We start from the raw sequence: 21,496 nt of genomic DNA, 5'->3' as shown, positions 1-21,496 counted from the left end.
TGACACAAGCCACCCCCCCGGGGAGCCCGAAGGCACCAAACGGGACAAAATGTGGCACAAGAGAAGGCGGCGGAGTCACGAGGCCGAAGCGCACCGTGAAAAGTTTAAACACATTTATTTAAAATACAATTTATAAAATGTTTATCTGCATACTTAGGCGCACTCTGACGGGGCGGCACCGGCTGCGTCCCAGGTGCCGCGGCGGGAGAAGCGCTCGGTGCCCCCGAGAGCGACGCGTCTTCGGGGCGAGCCCCGGGCAAGGCCGCGGTGCTGCCGCCGGGATCACCACCTCGCCCTGCCCGCAGGTCGGAGGCGTCCCGGCCGTGCCACGGGCACGGAGCAGCCGCCGAGGCCACCGGCAAGCGGCTTAACGCGCAGTCGGTGCTGGAGAACAAGGTCGCGTGTGCAACGAGAAGGGGTTGTAGGCACCTGACGTACAGGAGAAGACGTCTAAGGTTGGCGGGGCAGCTGAAGCTACGCCGGGAGCTGGGCTCTGTGGCTTTCCGCCAGCCGCTGGCCCTCTGGAATCAAAGCTATTTGAGCAGTAGTTAAGGAAAGGCGCGGTGACTACGGTTATTGCTAATGTCCTTCTGCCCTCCCGCTCCCCACCGCCTTCCCTCTGCAGAGCCGCTCTTCCAGGGACTCTTCCTTGCCACCAGCCTGCAGGGAGGAGGAAATTTAAAAACAAAAACAGAAAGACCCAAAAAACGCTGCCAGCCAAGCAGCTGTGGATGCCTCCAGCCTGAGAGGGAGCTTGGTAAACAGCAAGACTACAGCCTCCGACGCCGTGGAGATCTGGGGCCAGGCTCCTGGGGGGACAGCCTCCTGCCCTTCCCCACCTCGCCATCCTCCTCCACCAGCCGCTCGGGCTCGCCCGCTCGGGGGACCCACGGGGAGGGCAGCACAGTCCTCAGCCGATTAACATTCTAGCAGATTCCGTCTGTTTGTATACAGGTAGTTTTATTTTACCAGTATGTTTAAGCCGTATTTCCGTACGCGTCTTCCCGTACGGGAGCCTCCCATACAGCGCGGCGTGGCAGGCATTTCGTGCGGTCGCTCCTGTATGGGCAGAAGGCGCTCCGTGTGCTCGTTTCCAAACCTACCGAGCACGAAGCAGCCGGCAGCACCCATACAGAGCAGTGCTTGATGGCCAGAAATCATTTCCCAGGTACTGAGCACGCAGCAAGCCGCCGGCCCGCAGCCTTCCAGCTGAAGGAGCTGTCGGGGTCCCAGCGACAGGCAGAAGTGGCCCCGAGCCTGGAGCCGCTCGCACGCGAGCGGCCGCTGTCAGCATCCATCCCAACAAGAGCTGTAGTGTTCATCTGATCCCCGGAGACAGCGACGTGGAGATAGGTCAGCTTGGCTAGTGTGCAGAGCCGGACAGCACAACAGGACGGACAGCGCCGGGCACGAGGCAGCACCCAGGGTCAGCAGCGTCCTGTGACACGTGGCTGGCGGTGCCGCGCGGCTCTCCTCCGCCACTGCCATCCGGGGAAGTTTTCAGCCCGCGAGCTGCCCGCGGCCCCGTCCTCTCTGCAGGAGCTGGAGCAGCAGGAGCCATCCGTTCCCTGAAGCCAGCTGTCACCGCCCGCAGCGCACAATGTCAGGAGGGTTCCAGACTTCACCAAACACGTTTTGCTCCCGATGTCTGTGATTTCTGGAAGGAAATGCGCCAGGTACAGCTCGTACCGTAACAGATCAGAGCCTTCGGGTCCATCATAAGCCACTTGGGTTCGAACCTTTGGAGCAGCAGCCATCTCGCTCCCTGCCGTGACCCCAGCCGCCGGGTGAGCGTGGGCTGGACTGAGCGGGGCTCCTCGCGTGGGTTTACCTCGTGGAGCAGAGCAGAGCTGCACAGCACTCGCTATTCCCCTCCTAGCCTGCATGTCCAGATGCAGCAGAGCCCTAGTTCCTCACCACCCCACTCCGCTGCAAGCAGTAACCATGCAGCAGGCATTGCCAAGGGATCCATCTACGTTCCCTTCTCCCCAAACACAAAAAGATGTACTTTAAGTTTTTCCTCAAGCCAGCAGAAAACACTAGCCAAGCTTAACAGGTGCAATACGTAAACCAGGTCATCGGACTGCGCTGGCTCCCAGGCCTAGGCGACCAGAAAGGCTGGGTAGCCGGGAGTCCGCTTCCATTTGCTTGGCAGCAGTAGAAATACAGAACAAGAAGCTAAGCTTGCCAAACCCTAGCCATTAAAGTTGCAGAAATTCAGTGAAACTCCTTTTCAAACACTTAACTACCTCTCTCAATTAAAACAAACTAAACTGTTAAAACCCTTCCCATGCACTCCCTCAAAAGTCGATCTGATATACAAACAAAACAAAAAAAGAAGAGATCCTTTGAAACCAAACTTGCTCTTAAAGTGATAAAGACAACATGCGCATCTGGGGAGGCTTCCCATTTTTTTCCTTAAATCCCAGGTTACGAGTACAACAAACATTATTGCTGGCGCTAGCTTCAGCCAAAGTGGCACACACGGCTCTCTGCACCCGTCCGAGTCCTTTACACCCCCCCTCCCCTTTCCATTTGCAGTGACTGGGGACAGCCCTTGGCGGTTTGCCGATCACAGTGGGTGGAGCGGGGAGGTCACAGTGCGTGGGGTTGGAGGTCACAGTGGGCAGAGCAAAGGGGATCACAGTGCAAGTAAACCGGGGAGTTCCCTTTGCTCAAGTCCATTTGTCCGCCACGGCAGTGCGACCCGCGGCAGCTGACCCTGCTTCCTGCAGCATCCTCTCGTGCCCACGTTTATCTGCGCTGTTTGAAGCCTTGTGAACCGTCAGGACCCAGCGGCTGCCTGATCACATTATTGGGCTGTCTGGTGTCTTCCGGCTGGGAGATCCTCGTCGGCCTGCAAGGAGAAAGGACATCAGAGACGGACACAACATGCAGCGTCTGTGTAATGCAACATGCACGCCTCCAACAGACGCTCCTGCACCTGCTTTGGTGGAAAGCCACTGCCATGGGACAACCATCACAGGCCTGCTGCACTGCTCCCTGGGATGGGGAACACGACCAGAAGTGAACTAGCACTTCATTTCTGTCCTAAAGTCTTGGAAGTCTTACTCTCCAAGACCCGCACCACAACCACAAGGGACAGCACAGTGCCTCCAAGCCACCTGCGTTCATTTAGGAGCGCTTACACCCCAGTCTCCCACCTGCAGGTGAGAGCACCTCAAGTCAAAACTTCAGCAGAGATGAGGCTTTGTCATGCCAGAATAGTTCTGGTTGCCTGCACTCCTCTCTGCATCCCCAGAGTGCTCTTTCAAGGGCACAAGGTAACCTTTATTGCCTAACCAGGCAGAAGCAATCCCTTTAGCTGCTGCATATTTGAGTTTCACACTGCCACGCTTGTTAACAAGACACTCCTTCCTCCTCGCCTCTCACACTTTATGCTGGAAGGTGCACGTCCCCCCCTCCTGCCAGGAAGGGGTTTGCAAGGAGCCAGCACAGAGACAGCATGATGCCAAGGCCACTCTCACCTATCTAGAATGGGTTTCTCCTGCTCTTCCTCGGGGCTCGCGCTGCCCAGTATTCGTTTCCTGGCTTCGGCGTACTCTGCCTCCCTTTGTGCCAAGGACTTCACGGGGAACGCGGGCCTGGTGGCCGAGTTGGGGTTGCTGAGCACGCCGTTCGTCGCCGGCCGCTTCAAGATCCGGATCTGTGGGGGAGGACCCGAAGGAAGGCTGTCGTCCTGAATCACGATCGGCACTTTAGGAGGAGATTTTGATTTTCTACTGTTTAAAAAAAACAAAACACAATGCACGTTTGCTCAGTACTTGTTTTCTACTGCGAGCATGACTTTAGCTCTGTGTGTGAATTCCTCACAGTCAGATGTCATTCCCATGACTAAGCAGCCTGCAATAATTAAAGACCTTGTTATATTTGTGACCCTAAACTACAGGGTCAGGCAGGTTTGTAGGAGATTAGCTCAGTAAGGGATGGAAAACATCAGCTTTTGCTGTGCTCTACATCTTAAATTTGACCAAAGGCAAGGAAATCAGACACAGACCAAAGATAATTTCACTTTTGAACAGGTGGAGAGAATCTGAAGCTTGCTGCAGGCACCTGCATTAAGAACCGAGTTCAGATTCAAACACCTGGACAGCCAATCGAGTCTCCTCTGATGCAGGAAGCGGATGCTGTGCAAGGCACCTTACACACCAAAGTTGTTCAAAGAAAAGCTTCTACACATCTTCAAGGATGCTGGTGCAAGCACCTCGATTCCACTCCTTGCCCGGCCTATTCGAGCTCCTCTCACCAGGATACCTGGTGACGCCTCCTGCTTCCAAACCCTGCCATTTCACTCCTCGGAGCCTGCCCCAGCCCCAGTCTCAGCACTGAATTCCTACAGTCCCCTTCCTGCGTGGGAGTCCCAGAGGAGTCACACCATGACCATAAGCAGCCGACTAAAAGTCAGATGGGGAAAAGAACCAACAAAACAAGAGACTTGTCACAAGTGACCGGAAACATTTGTGCTAGGACACAGTAACACACACCCCCACCTGAACCTAAAGTAAGCAGGAAAAGAAAGTCTTACTGATGCAAGACCCCGCAAGCCACTTTAGGGCTAGGAGTTGGGATCACCTGACTCACCCATCTCTTCCTCTGAGTGTCTTTTTCTTAAACTGCTTCCCCACAGCTGTAGCTACATCATCTGGAAGACCCATTTCTGAAATAAAATCACTCTCAAGAACTTCTCTGCTCCTCTGCTACGGATCGGAGGAGCCACCTAGTGGCACGATCACAGAGCTGCCTAGTGCTTATCTCCGACCTGATTCCCGATCAGTTCACAGTGGCTCCGTTTCCTCTCCCCAGGTTTTCAGACATCCAGTAGCCCATCAGGAAAATAAGGCTTTCCCAAACTGTGCAGCATCATTACCTTTCCTTCTGTGTGATCTTCAGCTTCTTTTCCAACCGTCTGTCTATTTCCTACAAAGGAAGAAGGAAAAAAAACACATGAAGGCTCATCTCTGAGGTCAGAGGTTGAGTCTGTCCACAACCACCCTGAGTTTCCCTCTGGCCCATAGCAATGCCCTGCTACAAAGGGCAGGCAGAGCACATCTCGAGCAGAGGCACTATGGACGTTCACCAGGTCCTTTGGCAAACCTACAGCCGGTGGAAGATGCCGTGTGGCACGGTGACAGGGCAGCTTCGAGGCACTCATCTCCCCCGGAGAGCAGCTCTCATTTTAGGGACTTGAGCTGGCAAGAAGGCCCCGTTACAGGCAGCAAGGAGCAGCAGAGGCGCATTCAGCAAGGTGCTCCCGGGCACAGCAGGCACTGGCACCAAACCTCCCTGGCAGAATCCTCGTGAAGCAACAGCAGGAGGCGGCTGGGGACCCGCAGCAGACCACACGCCTGATCTCAGCGGCGCAGCTCGGCCCCGGAGCCTGCAGGTCTGCATTCCTGCTGCCTGCTGCAACAGCCCTCCCTCACAGCAAGTCCCTGGGTGCACGTCAGGCAGGGCAGGGACTCGCCGAGCCTCGTTAGCCAACTCTGCTTTTTCCTCCTCAGCTTCTTGGCTTTGCAACATAGCTGCCGAGTCAGTCAACACGCGGAAAGACGCGGTAATTACCGAGCGCCAATAATGTGGCTTTAAGCATGTCAACCTCTGTCGAAGGCTTGCACCTATCTTACCAAAGGTGTTTACGTTATGCAATCAGAGCAATTACACAGAGAAACCCTGCTGAAGAGAAAAACAACGCCGGCTTTCAGCTCCTCCAGTCTCTTTTGGTAACCTTCCGCAGCGAGCTGCGCCTCTCCGGTATCTTTAGGTTCCCCTGCTGAGCCTCCCAAACAGCAGCGAGGTTCTGTCAATTATCAATGAAGGGAAAAAAAAAGTACCTGGGAGTGTCCCAGCTTCACTAGCCAGTAACTGGCAATGCTGCAGGAAATTTCGAGCTCCTGGCAGGCCACAGTCGCTCTGCTTTTCAGGTCAGTTTAACTACAGCACAGCTGCCAGCGGAGCCTTCCCCAGCAGGCACAGCCCGGGTCCGAGCCACGCTGCCCCACGTCCTCACCGTGGCATCTGTTTGCACAGCAGCTCCCCGACGCCCCAGCAGGCAGGGAATAAGTGCAAGTCCCAACCAAATGCCAAATTACGGGGCTTTCTCCCGGCCACGCAGCCCACAGTAGCCTCCCTCTACCTAGAAGAGGCAGTTCAGAGCCACTCCAAAGAGATACAGCTGGGTGGGAGGTCAAATTTTCCACCCAGCTCCATACAGCGAGGCCACGTCGCTCCCTAGGGATGAAACCAGCCAGGGCTTTAACAAAGCACCAAGCCACAGGCCAAATCTCCACTGAAGCCTCCCGCTGAGGGCAAACACACCTGCAGCTTCCTTCCTCTCCGAGAGGACACATTTCAGAGAAAAATCCCATCCCTGTGCTGCTCTGGAGCACGGAGCCTCCTGCCCACATGGCCAGGAAAGGCAGCAGGGAAATGGAAATCCCGGCCGAGGATGGAAGCGCTTCGGGGCGGCTGGCAACAACCAGGGACAGCCCAGTTAAGGCAAGGGGTGAGCTCACCCGTCTGCCCTGCACCACGAGGTTACAGCCTGCTATAGAGGAGTCTAAAACACATCTTCAAGCTCAAGTAGATGTCTGCGCCTCCCCAGGGCTGCCTGGAAGGAAGCTTCCCCAAATAGCCCCTGTGAAACATCTCGCCGTGCCGGGGAGAGGGCTGACAGGGAGCAGCACCCCAGGAGCACCTTCAGTCCTGTCTCACAGCGGGCATCTCCCCCTGGGAGGATCTCCACCAGCGCGTGGGGCCTCGGGCACAGCTCCTGACCAGGGAGCACGGTGCTGAGCCCCATGAGCCCCGAGGGGTCTGCTCTCCCCTCTTCCCCTCCTGGCAGGGGAGCAGTGGCTTTGACACAAGCCACGTCCACATTTCTATGTTCCTGTACGCTTTGCAGGGCAGTCCGGGGGCTAACGTCGTGTTCTTTACCTCAGCCTGCCAGGTCCTGTAATTGCAAAGCGTCACTTCAACCTCGTCATCTGACAAACGCCCTGATTAACGCGACTGCCCGTGACCGAGCGCTGCTGGACAGCTCTCCACACCCCTCCTACGCCCGGGACCTCCTCCACCTCCATCCTCCGCTGCCAGAACCTGCAGCTTCCCCTGCCAGAAAGAAACAGCTCTTTTATTTGCTCAGCACACACAAGCATATTCCAAGGAATCCTTCAAACCCTGCCATCGTTATACCCCAGCAGAGCCCTTCACAGTCCCACAGCTCCACTCTTTCCCCCCAAGCACTCTGTGTTGAGGTTTCCTTTACACACAGGGCTCCCGGCAGAACACCACTGAGCCACCACTCCCACCAAATACACACCCCAAATTTCTCTCCCACCCCAAAGAACTGTTAGCCCTACACGGCCCTAATAATCCTGGCACTGCCGGGAGAGCTCTGCCTTCCTCCAGAAGGCTTCAGTGGAGTCTCCAATGTTGTGTTTAAATCAATGGCCAGCAGAAAAAAAAAAAAAAAGTAGCACCCTGCTTACCCCTTGATTCATTAGAAATTTGGTTTGGGGGATTATTTTTTTTAAACGCAGAGATTGACTGTGTTTTCTCAGCAAGTGCCACACCCCTGCCAACTTGCTACAGCTATATTTTGAATTACAGATGTGAAGGAGTTCACGTTTGAAGAGCCTTGTCAATTCAAGTGGATCAACTTCACGCAGCTCACGATGGGCTCACACAGCTACGGGTCTGAGGAGCACCAACACCTTGACACAGCTTATGGTTAAAAAAAAATCCCTGCTGGTGCTGTGTGCAGATCTGTTTGTCTGCCGATGCCATGCCGTTCCCACCGCTGTCTCCTGTGTCACCCTGCCACCGGGCTGCGGGTAACAAGATAAAATTAGGAGCTGACTTACAGAGCCAGTGCCAGAAGCACTCCAACAACCGGGAGGCACAAGCACAGAGGAGAGGCGAGCAGGCTTGGCATCCGAGGCCACGGAGCTGCACGTACCCAGGAGCTGGGCAGGTCACACTGCACAACCACCAGTTATTAATCTGCTGATGGCGTGAGCCTGGTGAGGAGGCTCTCCCAGCCTTCATTTCCCAAATGAGCAGGTTTATATCCAGACACCACGCGCCCTTTACGCCCCCGTTCTCCACAAAAACACCCTCCCCGAAGATTAGTGGAGAATCTCAGCAGCCTATTTTTAGTGCTATTATGTCTGGATGCTAAAAGGGACCCAGCACGCAGCGCGAAGAAGACGCTGTTCTTTGACATTTAAGCTGCATTTGTGGATGAGGACGTCATGGAAGCCGAGCTCCAGCCTCGTCGCAGCCGCCCCAACAAAAACAGCAACACGGATGGGATGCTGGGGGTCGGGATCCAGACGGGGTCAGGCACCCCCTGGCCAACCTGGCTCCCCCAGCCCGTGGCAAAGCACAGGCAGAGCCCCCCCGTTAGCCCCCTGCTGCCCAAAACACTCCTGAACCTCCACACAGCTCCCAGCACAGGCTCTCCAAAGAGACTCAAAAGCAGCAGCTCCGAGCTCTGCGGATGCAGAAGGAATGGCAAGGTAACTGCCAGCATCCTCCTCCCCCCAGGTTTTCTGAGCAGCTGTGACAATATTTTAAGGAAGGCAAAGCCTGGGCTCCCCACAGGGCTCTCACACTAGGTGTTTCCCCCCCTCTGCCTCTGTACTTCAGTTACCGGGCAGAAATCAGGAGGGAATGCCCCGAACCTTCACAGGAACACTGCTAAAGGAAGCTGTGATCTCTCAGACCCGATGACATTTCAGATACAAGGCTCCAGGCAAACATCAGCCACGCTCTGCTGCACGTTACTTCTGAGCACCTCTGCCCTGCCCACCCGAACCACCAAACCGGAGATCAGACCCTGAAAGGGGGAATCGGGTCTGGGGCTGCTCCCCCCACACCAACGCCGACCTCATCCACTCCCTAAGCACACCAGCGGGTACCCTGGCACTTCGTGAAGACCCAGGGACAAGCTCCAAGGCCTGCCAACGCTCTCTTTAGAAAAAAGCAGGGTTTAACATCGGAGGTTACCAACGCTGCTGACGGGTACCCAGCAGCTGCAGCTGACTCACTGCTTCACAAGGTATGCCGAAAATACCACCAAGCCAGAGCAGAAGTGGATAATCCTAAGATAGCTCCGAACGGACTCCTCGTTAGCTACCTCTTTCTTTCCTCTGAAGATAAATTAATCTATTAATTACTGGAACATTCCGATTCCTGAGGCTATTGGGAATCGGCCTGCTCCGTTAATTAATTCTCCAGTCACTCTGCTTACATTAAGCCCTGGCAGCGGACCGTGGCCCAGGCAATGCCAGGAGAGCCGCAGATGCTTTCAGCTGCGCCGGCGTTTCCATCTCCCCCTGGCAGATAACGCTCCTCAGCAGCTACGAACCAGACACCGGGGTATTTTTAGGAGCAGACCTGGCAAGGCTCCCCTCTTCTGCCAGGCACCACACGGTATTCCCGGTGCGAACACGTGATGGAGGGAGGGGGGAAGCACTTCACAGGGCTGCAGCTTCTCCCTCCCCAGCTCCTGGCCACACAGACACCTTGCAGGTCCCCTCCCCAGACCCAGACATGGAATTTATTGAAGTCAATCTTGAAAAAACAGAGGCCAAAACCTAGCAGAAGCCTTCCTCAGCTCTCCCAGCTGCAGGCTTGTCCTCCCGCTACACGCAACAGCATTTTAACACCAGCTCATCACACCGCACCTCCTCATCCAGGTCACCCGAGCCTCCTGCACCCACAAACGGGGTCAGGCAGCAGGGCCAGGAGCTCACCAAGGTCACGGTGCTGCAAGTGGCAGCGAGCAGAGGCTGCTCCCTGGTGACTCAGGCAGCCCACGACCCACGGCAGACACTCACCTCGTGGCATTTGGTGCCTGCTCCTTCCCCGCCTACCAGCATCACCTCTCATCAGGCTGCCTCCGCCTGGGCAAGGCAGAGCCAGCAGAAACAAGTTTTTGTTTCCTAGTTTAGTGATTTCGGGGCCAGTTACAAACATGTAAAGCAAATATTTAGTAAATATTTTACAAATATCACCGTAGTCCAGTGTCAGAAGCCATCCTCCCAGTGCTTCTCCCCACAGCAGGAGTCGGCAGTCAGCCTCAGGGCTTTCCTCCAGGGCACAGTCCTGGAAGGGTGCTGAAACCCCGCTGACTTCTCCCCGATCACACAAGAAGCTCACAAACTTCACAGACCGGAGGTCACAGCTTCGTGGTCTGAAATGTTTCCCTCCTGACTTGTGTACTTTGATCGCATTTAGCAACTTGAAGCAACAGCAGCCAAAACCCAGATTCAGCCCTTTCCAACCCCCCGATTCACCTCGCTGAAGGGTGAAATCCAGAGCAGGAAGCCCAGCTTCTGCCGGCTGTTTGTGCATCAGCCTGATCAGAGGCAGTAGCAACGGGCTTTTCTGCAAGCCTCAGGTCCTCCAGCAGCGCAGCAGCACGAGCAGATGACAATCCCCACGCACACAAGGGACAAAGCCCACATCCTCCCCGAGCAGCGGGCACAGGGTTTGCAGGAGCACGGTGCAGGATCCCAGCTCTGGCCCACAGCGGGGTGCTGGCAGGCTGCAGGTGGGAGCCAGCTGCTCTGCACGGGGCCCGACAGCAGGCTAGGCACAGAAAATCACACAAAATGACTTCTTTTGAAGTTACTAAGACAACACCGACAGGCTCTGACTCTAGCTAGCTGTGCTTTTGTGACAGGAACCGGCAACGAACGCAGCCGAGGAGCACCGAGGTGGGGCCATGCAGTACCTCTGGGATCCCCGGCCACTGGGGCACAGCTTCCCACCTGAAGCTTAATTATTAGTTTAACCTGGTAAACAGGCTGAGGTGCAACAAATACACCTCCCATTTGTGATTTCCCTCTTCCCTGAAGCCAGGTAAGCCACACAAAAGAGAAGTGAGCCATGCATTAAGGCACATTAGTGCTTACTAACCCAGACCGGGTCTTTGAAGCCTCACACTTCGCTCCTGACCCTGCCACGAGTCTCCTGGACAGCTCACTCGTTACTCACACACCAGTTTTCTGTCTGTAACTCACAGACAAGCAAAACCTCTCCATCTCCCAGACATTTCAAACACCTGTACACCACGCAGTTACCTAGCACAGAGCCCTTTTAGCCAGATCTACCAGCCCCACGGAGCTCTGCTGCCACAGCCTGGGGTGAAGAACCCCACGTCCGCCCTGCTGTGCCTGCACAGCTCCTGGGTGGGCAAAGCCGCTGGAGCTGGGGGCAGCTGCTTAGCGTGCGGTCACTCGGGGGGGGCACACGCCAGACAAGAAGCTCCATCTTTCTGGCAAGCACCGGGCAATTCTGCTGATAGAAAAATGGGAGACAAAGAAGCCACGTTAAAGAACAAGATCACGGATTGCTTTTACAGCTGCTTGCCTGACCACGTCTGAAGGAGGAGGTGTGCCAGGCTCCCTGGGCTTTCCCCATTCAGAGGGCGCCCGTCTGCCAATTAAGATCATCGTGCTGCTTGTTTTGAAAGGCAAATCCACAAAAGCTACATGAGGTGACATAATGACTGGGGAGACCACAGCGTGCACAGCAGCCCCAGCCTGCCTCTTGCTGAGCCACCTTCCTCAGCACCTAGAGGTGCTGCCAGCAGCCCAGCACCAAAAACCACACACGCACACGGGGAAGGATGAGTGCTGAAGATCTCAGCAGCCTTTCTGTTCCACACAGAGCCCTCTTGGTGGCTTACTGCCAGATGACATACCCAGGAGGCAGCTTGCCTCAGAAGCCCACCATGGATCCCTTTCGCTACCTTTCTCCTGCTTACACGTGTGCTCAAGGGTCTGAGAACTCACTACCCAGATCTCAACTGCATACATATAGCGTTAGGACAACAGGATGTGTCAGAGCTGCTCCCTGGCACGCCAGCTTTCATCTTCAGTGTTTTCTTGCACCTTCCTCTGCATCGTGCCTCTGAGTTGGGATCCACCTCAGATCTACGTCAAGTAAGACATGGGTGGAAAAAAAACAATGGAAGCTCCTTAAAACAACAAGAAAGATACCGTGATTACAGGATCAGGCCAGCTCTTGCACACAGTTTTTCCTCACCCTTTCAACAGAAGATTCACCTCGTTGAGGCTGTCCAAGCCTCCCTGCCTGCTAACTGCAGCAGGTTTTCCACAACGAAAGGCAGCTGTGCCTCCTAACGAGCACCATCAGTCACGCTGTCTGCCCTACAGCCGAGCCTCTTCCTGTGCTCCCTTCCCCTTTCTCTTCTCTGGGTCTCTCTGCTGAATCTCTGGTCCCTCTGACTGCTGCAGCAGCCCGGAGAGCCCGCGGAGCCCGTGCTGCACGAGCACCCACCTGCTCGAAGCAAAGCGCCAGGCGGGACGGGGCTGAGCCCCGCGCGGGTCCATGGGGCTGCCTGTTAACTTCCTGCGGCCACAAGCAGCAGCAGAGGGTCCCCTTCCTGCCAGCCGCAGCTCCGAAGCGTGACCTTTCTAAAATACCCCGGCTGCCAGCAGGCAGCATCCATCTCCCCTCTTGCATAATAATAACTCCAGCCGGGGGCAGCTCGGCTTTCCCCGCGCCCCGAGCGCTTTCACAGACACCCAGCCCCCGGACAACTGCAGCAGGCGTGGCGGCGGCTCCCCCAGGAGCCTGGCGAGCGCCGTGAAGGGACCCTGAGGAGGATGAACCGCGGGGGGGTCCCCCTGAGGGCCGAGAGCCCGCACAGAGCGCGGCCGGGGAGCGGCTCCGGGCCGGGAGCGGCCCCCAGGGCCCCCCCCGGCTCCCTGTGGGGGCGGCCGCGCGGGGCCGGGGGCCGCTCCCGTGCCCTCCGCCGCCCCCCAGCCGCTCCCCGCCGGTCCCCCCAGCCCCGCCGCCGCCCCCCGGTTGTTCCCGAGCCTCCCCCGCGCTCTCACCCCGCTGTCGGCCGCCTCCTCCCAGCTCTCGGCCACCTCCTCGTCCTCCATTTTAGCGCCCCCCCCTCACCGCCGCCACAGCGAGCAGGGCGCATGCGCGCGCCGCCTCCCTCCCTCCTCCTCCTCCTCCTCCCCACACGCAGGAGGCAGCGCGCATGCGCAACGCCCGCGCGCGCTGCTGCTGCTGGGGAGAGGGGAGGGGGGAGCGGCGCGTGCGCGGTGGGAGGGGGCGGGAGGCCACGTGCGGGGAGGGGAGGGGAAGGGAGGGGGCGCCCCCTGGCGGGCGGGAGGAGCGGGATTGGGATGGGGTGGGGATGGGGATGGGATTGGGGTTGGCATTGGGATGGGGTGGGGATGGGATTGGGATTGGGATGGGATGAGGATGGGATGGGGATTGGGATGGGAATGGGGATGGGATTGGGATTGGGATTGGGATTGGGATTGGGATTGGGGTTGGGATTGGGATTGGGGTTGGGGTTGGGGTTGGGGTTGGGATTGGGATGGGGTGGGGATGGGATTGGGGTTGGGATGGGGTGGGGATGGGAATTGGTGATGGGATTGGGATCCGGATTCGGATCTGGATTCAGATCCGGATTCAGATTGGGATGGGGATGGGATGGGGATTGCAATCGGGACTGGGGTGGGGATGGGAATGGGGATTAGATCGGGATTGGGATGGTGATGGAGATGGGGATAAAGATTGGAATGGGATGGGATGGGAAGGGGATTGGGATGGGGATGGGGATTGGTATTGGGATGGGGACTGGGATCAGGAATGGGATGGGATGGGGACTGGAATTTGTTTTGAGATTGTGAAGGAATGGGCTTGGAATGGGGATGGGATGGGTATTGGGATGGGGATGGGATGGGGTTGGGAGGGGGATGGGGATTGGGATTAGGATTGGCATGGATGGGATGGGAATTGGGATTGGGATCAAAATGGGGATTGGGATCTGGTTTGGGATTGTGAAGGGATGGGGATGGGTTGGGGATTGGAATCAAAATGGAGAAGGGATGGGGATCGGGATTGGGATTGGGACTGGGATTAGGATGGGGATTGGGATGGGGTTGGGATGGGGATTGGGATCTGTTTTGGGATTGTGAAGGGATCTGTCTTGGTCTTGGGATGGGGGTGGGGATGAGGACGGGTTGGGTATTGGGATCAGGCTTGGAATTGTGATGGGATGGGGTTGGGATGGGGATGGGGTTGGGATGGGATTGGTATTGGGATAGGGTTGGGATGGGGACTGGTATTGGGATCAGAATTGGGATTGGGATGGGATGGGGATTGGGATGGGGATGGGGATGGGTTGGGGATTGGGATCAGGATGGGATGGGATGGGACAGGGGCACCCACCGCTAAACGGCTGTCACTGACTCAGCACATATATCGCCCCCACAGCTGCGCCCCCCGATCAAACACCAACCCAGTGTTTAGCAGATCTGTCCCACAAAGCCAGGAGGGAAGGAGGGGGCTGCGGGAGGCACAGCATGGGGTGATCCCCCAACGCTCGCCCTACACCCAAAGGACCACAAGGCCATGAGTCGTGCCGGCGGTTCTGTGGGGGAACCAGCCTGCCCGCAGCAGCCTTAATCGTTAAGAGTTAATCTGCACGGACAGAAACACACCTGAGGGCCTGTGGCATCTTCCAGTCGTACTTATTCATATCACTTTACATCCACGTCCTGGGTGCTTGCTACTCTTAGACGTGGCAGGTGGGGTAACTTCAGCTCAAACCCTTTGGGGTTTCCCAAAAGTAGAACTGGCTGATTGAGCTCCTTGCTCCTGTAGCCGGGCTGTTCGGCACACCGAGGTACTGCTCTGGGCCTGGGATGACACAAAGGGGGCTGGGGTCGGGTCTGCTGAGGGCAGATCCACCTGCTGCAGAGGTGAACGCCGCCTCCAGCACCCTAAACAACAAACGTTCAGACAGGGAGTTACGGAAACTTTCCTTTCTACCCCAAATCTGGAACTCTTCCCCTGAACTCCAGGCAGAAGGACACCCCTTTCTCAAGCTGCATTTTGCCAGCAGATGGCGAGCGGCTTCTTAAAAAACTCCAGCTAAAAGCAGAGAAACACGCAACCTTTGCGGTGAGCCCTGCCTCCTGCCAGCAGCCCTGCGAGCCCCTCGCTGGCCTTCCCCTGCCCTGGTTTAGCCCAAGAGGCAGCAAGGGCGTCCTCCGGGCGGTGTTTTGGGGCATGGGATGCTGTGCACCCACACACGAGCTGTGGTGGGGTTTGTGGGGCGTTCAGCACTGCAGCAGCGCTTGTCGCTGGGTGGGGACAGGATGGGGACAGGCCCAGGGTCCACGCAGGCGACACGGAGGCTGTGTGAGGACGGGAGGAAAGGGTGCAACCTCGGGCTGTTCCTACCCATCCTCTGGCTTTTTCCAGAAGGAAACAGGAACTGTGCTCTCGAGCAGCCGGTGCCCAGCATTCTTGGCTCAGCACTGGCTTGCAGGCAGCACGTTCGGAGCTCCAGCAGTGTTGCTCTCGAACATGCCCCCGTCCTGCTGGCTTTGCCCTCACAGTAAGAAATCCCACCTCTTCAGCCCCCTGCCTGTTTGCAGCCCCCAAAGTGCTCATTATCCCCAACCCAGTGATGAGCAGCACTATCCTAAACAACTGAAGTACCATTTCCAAGAGTGACTGAGGCACTTCAGGCACTGCTGCCTCTCAGTTAAAAGCCTGAGCTAATTTTCTCTTAAAAATATCATGCAGCACTTCAACCCCAAGCGAGGATTGCAGCACTTTGCCACTTGCCACGTTCGGCTCGAGCAGCCAAAGGGTTTGCAGAGCTGCTCTCGAGCCCTGCCTGGGCTCAGCCTCACAAAACCTGGGCTGTGTGGGTGCACCGAGGCCACGGAGCAGCCATCCTCGAGCCACCCCCATGGGAACCGAGAGCAGCCCTGAACCAAGGTCTCACGCAGGCACTAAGGGACTTTTGGCAATGTCATCCCACACCTGTGCTGGCTGTGTTTCTGGTCTGTGCCTACACGTATCCTGCTCGGCAGGGGGCTGGGCTGGGCCATCTTCAGAGGTGCCCCTCCAGCCTCAGCCACCCCGTGGTGCTGTGGGGCTGTGGTGCTGTGGGGCTGTAGAGCTGTGGGGCCATGGGACTGTGGGGCTGTAAGGCTGTGGGGCTGTAGAGTTGTGGAGCTGTGGCACTGTGGGGCTGTAGGATGGCGGTGCTGTAGGGCTGTGGAGCTGTGGGGCTGTGGGGCTGTAGAGCTGTGGGGCTGTAGGATGGCGGTGCTGTAGGGCTGTGGAGCTGTGGGGCTGTGGGGCTGTAGAGCTGTGGGGCTGTAGGATGGCGGTGCTGTAGGGCTGTGGAGCTGTGGGGCTGTGGGGCTGTAGAGCTGTGGGGCCGTGGGACTGTGGGGCTGTAGAGTTGTAGAGCTGTGGGACTGTGGTGCTGTAGGGCTCTGGTGCTGTGGAACTGTGGGGCTATAAGACTGTGGGGCTGTGGTGTTGTGGGGCCGTGGGGCTGTAGAGCTGTGGGGCCGTGGGACTGTGGAACTGTGGAGCTGTAGGGCTGTGAGGCTGTGGTGCTGTAGGGCTGTAGAGTTGTAGAGCTCTGTAAGGCTCTGGGGCTGTGGAGTTGCAGTGTTGTGGAGCTGTGGGGCCGTGGTGCTGTAGGGCTGTGGGGCTGTGGAGCTGTAGAGTTGTAGAGTTGTAGAGCTGTGGGGCTGTAGGGCTGTGGGGCCATGGGACTGTGGGGCTGTAGAGTTGTAAAGCTGTGGGATTGTGGTGCTGTAGGGCTGTGGTGTTGTGGGGCCATAGAGCTGTGGGGCTGTAGGGCTGTGAGGCTGTGGGGCTGTAGGGCTGTAGAGTTGTAGAGCTCTGTAAGGCTGTGGGGCTGTGGAGTTGCAGTGTTGTGGAGCTGTGGGGCCGTGGGGCTGTAAGGCTGTGGGGTTGTGGAGCTGTAGAGTTGTAGAGCTGTGGGACTGTGGTGCTATAGGGCTGCGGTGCTGTAGGGCTGTGGAGCTGTGGTGCTGTGGGGCTGTAAGGCTGTGGTGCTGTGGGGCTGTAGAGCTGTAGGGCTGTGGGACTGTGGTGCTGTAGGGCTGTGGCGCTGTGGGGCTGTGGTGTTGTGGGGCCGTGGGGCTGTAGAGCTGTGGGGCCATGGGACTGTGGAACTGTGGAACTGTAGGGCTGTGAGGCTGTGGGGTTGTAGGGCTGTGGAGTTGTAGTGTGGTGGAGCTGTGGGGCCATGGGGCTGTAAGGTTGTGGGGCTGTGGAGTTGTAGAGCTGTGGGACTGTGGTGCTATAGGGCTGTGGAGCTGCAGGGCTGTGGAGCTGCGGGACTGTAGGGCTGTGGAGTTGCAGTGTTGTGGAACTGTGGGACTGTGGTACTATAGGGCTGTGGTGTCACGGTGCTGTGGTGCCATGATGCTGTGGGACTGTGGTGCCATGGAGCCGTGTCCCCCCGGTGCCTGCAGCCCTCTGCAGCCCCTCACGGCAGACCCACGCTCCGGGCACCGCACAGCCCCGTGCCGGTGCAGCGGGCGGCGGCCGGGCCGCGGCTCCCTGCGGGGTACAGGAGGGCGGTCAGGGAGCCGCCCCACACCGCGACCTCCCCAACATGGCGGCGCCCCCGCGCCACGCCGAGCCCTGCGCGCCTACAACTACAGCGGCGCGGCGACCTCCCCATCATGGCGCTCCTCACGTCACCCTCCCGCCCCTTTTCCCCTCCCCAATCACATGACGCGATGCTGGGGGGCGGCGCACGCGCAGTGCGCGCTCGGCCGCGGCCGGAGCGGCGGCGGCGGCGGCGGCGGCGGCGGCGGCCGCGGCGGGGAGGGAAAATGGCGGCGGCGGCGGCGGGAGCCGTCACCGGGGCGACGCGGCCGGCACGGCCCCGGCTGCCCTGAGGCCGCAGGTGAGGCCCGGCCCCGGCGTCCCGGGGCCACAGGGAGCGAGAGCGGGGCCGGGAGGGACGGAGGGGAGCGGGGAGGTTGTGGGGGGGCAGCGCGGGGCCTGCCCGGTGCTGGGGGCGCCCCCAAACCCCTCAGGCCTGAGGCGCTGCCCCCCCCATCCCCCCCCCGGTGTCACGGCACCGCCCCGGTTGGAGCTCGGCTGAAGGGCGGCGGGGGGCTGGGGGTGTTCCCCGTGCCCTCAGCCACCATCCCGCCTTCCTTTTCCTCACGCCCGGGGCCCTGCAGCGGTGCTGCCCCTCAGGCCGTGCCCCTGGGGGATCCCTGTCAGGCTGCCCTGCTGCAGCTCCTTTCTCCCTGCCCGAATAAATGGCATCAGAGGGAGCCCGCCCCGCTGTGGCTGTGGTGGTGACACCTCGCAGGGGGAATTTGGGGCAGTTGTGCTCGCGAAGCACGCCCAGCGAGCTGGGGATGGAAGAGGAAGGAGCGGCACCTGCCCTCCTGCAGAGCCGGTGCTTAGACCTTGCCCGCAGTCACAGCAAGGAGGCTGCTGTTGTTTTTTTTCCCTCCTCCTCATCTTCTTGATGTTTTTGTGCCTTGTAAAGACCTCCTTGCAGCAGGGGTGCTGCTGGTGGCCTGAGCACACAGCTGGGTGCCACTGGGCAGTTGGAATACAGCTGGGGGGCCCTTGCTGCCACAAAGAAAAGGAGCCGGGCAGGGCCGGCCATCCCTGAGCTTGGGAGACTTCATAAAGGTGTCCATCAAGTGTGAGGATGGAAACCGCGTTAATTATTGAAGCTCTCCTGGGTCAGAGTCTAACAGGGCAGGTCCCCACCTGGCCACGCTCTCCTTGTCCTGGCACAGGGCTGAGAGCGAGACCTGGGCACGGGCAGGATGGGCACCGAGGTCTGCCGAGGCTGGGCAGTGGTGCAGGAGGAGCTGCAGGTGCTGCTGTGGGGTCGGTGCCGTGCCTTTATCACCGCTTTGGTGTCTGCGTGCACACTTCTAGCAGGAGCAGAATCACAGCTGCTGGTGGCTTCACCCGGCGAAGGTGTCTGCGCCTGTTTTCCTTCCGGTGCTACCTGGTGGTTTGCCGCCCAGCTCCACCCAAGCAGCATTTTTTCCATGGTGGCAGGTGCAATTGTCTGCAAAGCCCTCGGGTGCGAAAGGCACAGCGCAGCAGCTCGGTGCTTGTGCTGCTTCGCAGAGCTGTGCTGGTTTATTCTCCCCGGCTCGTAGTGGCAGCACGAGTCACTTGTAAACAGAGTGTGTCCAGCCTGCAGGATGGAGCTTTCTCTCTGGCTGTTGGGGAGGCCCAAGGATGAGCCTCACCTGCATGCCTGTGGTTAGCTGCTGGTGCTGAAGGTGGGTTGTCTTTTACCCTGGGACTTTAAGGAGCAGTGGGGATGTGCTTGACCGTTTCCATGGTCCCAGAAAATGCAGCCAGTGTCACTGCCATGCTCAGTGCCAGGAGCGGCACCGAGGCTGCTCCTGGAGCAGGAGGGCACGCTTTGGGCAGAGAGGGGGATGCTCTGTACCCAGACCTTCCCAGAAGGCGATTGATTTTTAAATGTATGTTCTCGGGGCTTCGGAGAGCCGCGGGCTGTAGCGCAGCCTGCTCTGCTCCTGCCAACTGAAGCCATTTCCACAGGATGTGACTGAGCGCGGCTCGAACAGGGCTCCCACTTTCTGTGTAAACAGAGCTGCGCGTCTGAGGGAAGTTATTTTCCCTGTGCATTTAGCCATGGCATGGTTTATTGTACAGCGCTGCTCCAGGCTTTGCCCTCACCGATTTTTAAGACTGAGCGTGGGTAAGCCGAAAGCCCTCGGTGTGGGGAAAGCTGCGGGGGCACGCAGGGGGTGTTGGGGCCAGGAGCCAGCGCTGGGCACTGCACCTTGGTCCAAATCCCAAGGAAAGGCTTTGGGAGGAGGCCTCTGGTGGCTCTGATGATGGGCTGATAAGCGGGTGTTGCTCCAGAGAAGAGCCCCTGTCAGGGTGGTTTCGGACACACAGGTGCCCTGCATGGCTGGTGGCATCCCTGCGAGATCCACTGAGGTACCCGCGGCTCGGCCAGGCTGTGCTGCCGCTAGCAGCTTCCCGAGGTAGAGCAGGAATCCAAATCAAAATCCCTTTTGAACCTGCTTATGTCGTAGCTTAAAGAAGAGCAGGGTGACACATCTGTGTCGAAAACTGCGGCTGGAAACTTTGGTATTGTGCAAGATGCAGAAAAGGCGGCTCTTGCCTCCGGGAGCTTGCTATTTTGGGAGCTGCACATGTGCTCTGGGAGCCTGGGTTAGTTCACACCGGACTGCGTTCACTTCCCATTTCTGTGGCGGTTTTTAAAATATTTCTCTGCTAGCTAAACACCTACAAAACATCTGTGAATGACAGTGAAAACGTTCATCTTGCCCCTACTTAATGCAGTCCGTGCGACGGTGATTTGTGCCTCTGACGAGCCGAGTCTCTTTGTGTGTTTCAGACCCAGTTCGAAGTGCCTGTCTTATTTAGGTCTGGGCCAGGTTCACAATAGTTTGGGATGTCGAGGGTTTGAGGTAGGTTGGTTGAGCTGCTGGATTTGTTTGGGGCTTGCTGCTTCGGTACCGAGGCTGCTCTCCCTCCACCCCGACCTCACCCCAGCTCAGGGCTGTGAGGAGTGTGCGAGGGCTCCCAACGTGCGGTCGCTCACAGCGAGCTCTGGGGCTGGGCGCTGGACACACGTGGAAGGAACAACTCTGCAAAACGCCTGCAGAGAAGCTGTGTCCTCCTTCCCCTGGTGTTGTACCGGTCTCGTCCCAGTGGTGCTGTGGTATCGCCGTGGGTCTTTGATGCCTGCAGACCGCGGGGCACCAAATCCCTGCGCCGGCACACGGCCGTGCCCGCTGAGCCCCCCCAAAGGGCAGAGCCGAGCAGCGGCGGCTCTGTCTGTGCCATTGTTGTCACGGCCATTCTGTGGCCGAGCAGAAGGAGCTAAAATTACTTCGTTCCGTTCCTCATGTGTCCGTCGGGCAGCCACCTTTAATCTGTCCCGCTCAATGCGCTCCCTTCCTGCGTTTGTGTTCGGGCTGCCTGTTTGTTCCCCGCCGCAGCTGCTGGGAGCAGCCCTCACCCCTCTGCCCGCCGGGTGTGCTGCGGGCTTGGTGCAACATCCCCAAATCCAGGGTCGCTGCTACCTGCCGTGACGTGGGTTAGATTTCTTTCTTTCCTGGTTTTTCATAGTGTTTAATCCCCTCAGCAAGCATTTGCCAAGAGGTTTGTCTCACGGGACGGACAGGTAACCCCTGCTGGGTGCTGCAGCTCTGCCTGGCAGCGGCTTCGCTTCGTGGTGCGCTGCCCGTTTGGTTTCTCAAAATAAATTCCTACCAGAAAGGGCAGTGGGTTCTCAAAGAAGCGTGGAAACAGCAGCAAATGCTCCCTGACCTTGCTGGCTGGGTCTTCTGGAGGTCTGTGGGGAAACCGGCCCTCGGGGAGCCTGCTGCCGGCATCGCGGGGCTGCGCCTTCCTGCAGGTGGCTCGGTTGCTCGCCGCGTGCATTCAGCATTGCTGCTGGGCTGCTCGCTGCCCTGAGCTGGGCTCGGACGTGCCCCAGGGCCCTGCCCCCAGCTCTTGGTGCTTTATGGCCCTGCTGGAAGCTGCAGTGGTGAGGGGATGTGGGGCAGACCCTCCTGCCCCATGGCAGCCCGGGCTGATGGGGCCGCAGTTGCCACCCTGCTGTCTGCTCCCCATG

At 58.3% G+C, this 21,496-nt stretch overlaps 2 protein-coding genes across 2 annotated transcripts in view; one reads left to right on the top strand and one right to left on the bottom strand.

The window, feature by feature from the left end:
• Positions 1-98: 98 nt before the first annotated feature.
• On the bottom strand, positions 99-13,005 carry SZRD1 (SUZ RNA binding domain containing 1). Its single transcript, XM_084494831.1, has 4 exons — positions 12,894-13,005; positions 4,889-4,938; positions 3,489-3,743; positions 99-2,857 (listed from the first exon to the last, which is right to left on the bottom strand). The coding sequence occupies exons 1-4, from the start codon at positions 12,942-12,944 to the stop codon at positions 2,755-2,757; spliced, it is 459 nt and encodes a 152-aa protein (XP_084350957.1). The 5' UTR covers positions 12,945-13,005; the 3' UTR covers positions 99-2,754.
• A 4,645-nt stretch (positions 13,006-17,650) lies between these two features.
• Positions 17,651-21,496, top strand: part of FBXO42 (F-box protein 42) — a 48,921-nt gene continuing 45,075 nt past the window's right edge. Inside the window, exon 1 of the mRNA XM_084494811.1 lies at positions 17,651-17,776. The gene's annotated coding sequence lies outside the window, so the exon portion shown is untranslated. The remainder of the gene's footprint in view (positions 17,777-21,496) is intronic.

The sequence above is a fragment of the Aythya ferina genome, assembly GCF_964211825.1.
Source record: "Aythya ferina genome assembly, chromosome: 21".
Taxonomy (NCBI): domain Eukaryota; kingdom Metazoa; phylum Chordata; class Aves; order Anseriformes; family Anatidae; genus Aythya; species Aythya ferina.
Note: the sequence above shows the minus strand (reverse complement) of the source record. Positions and strands in the feature narration are given on the sequence as shown.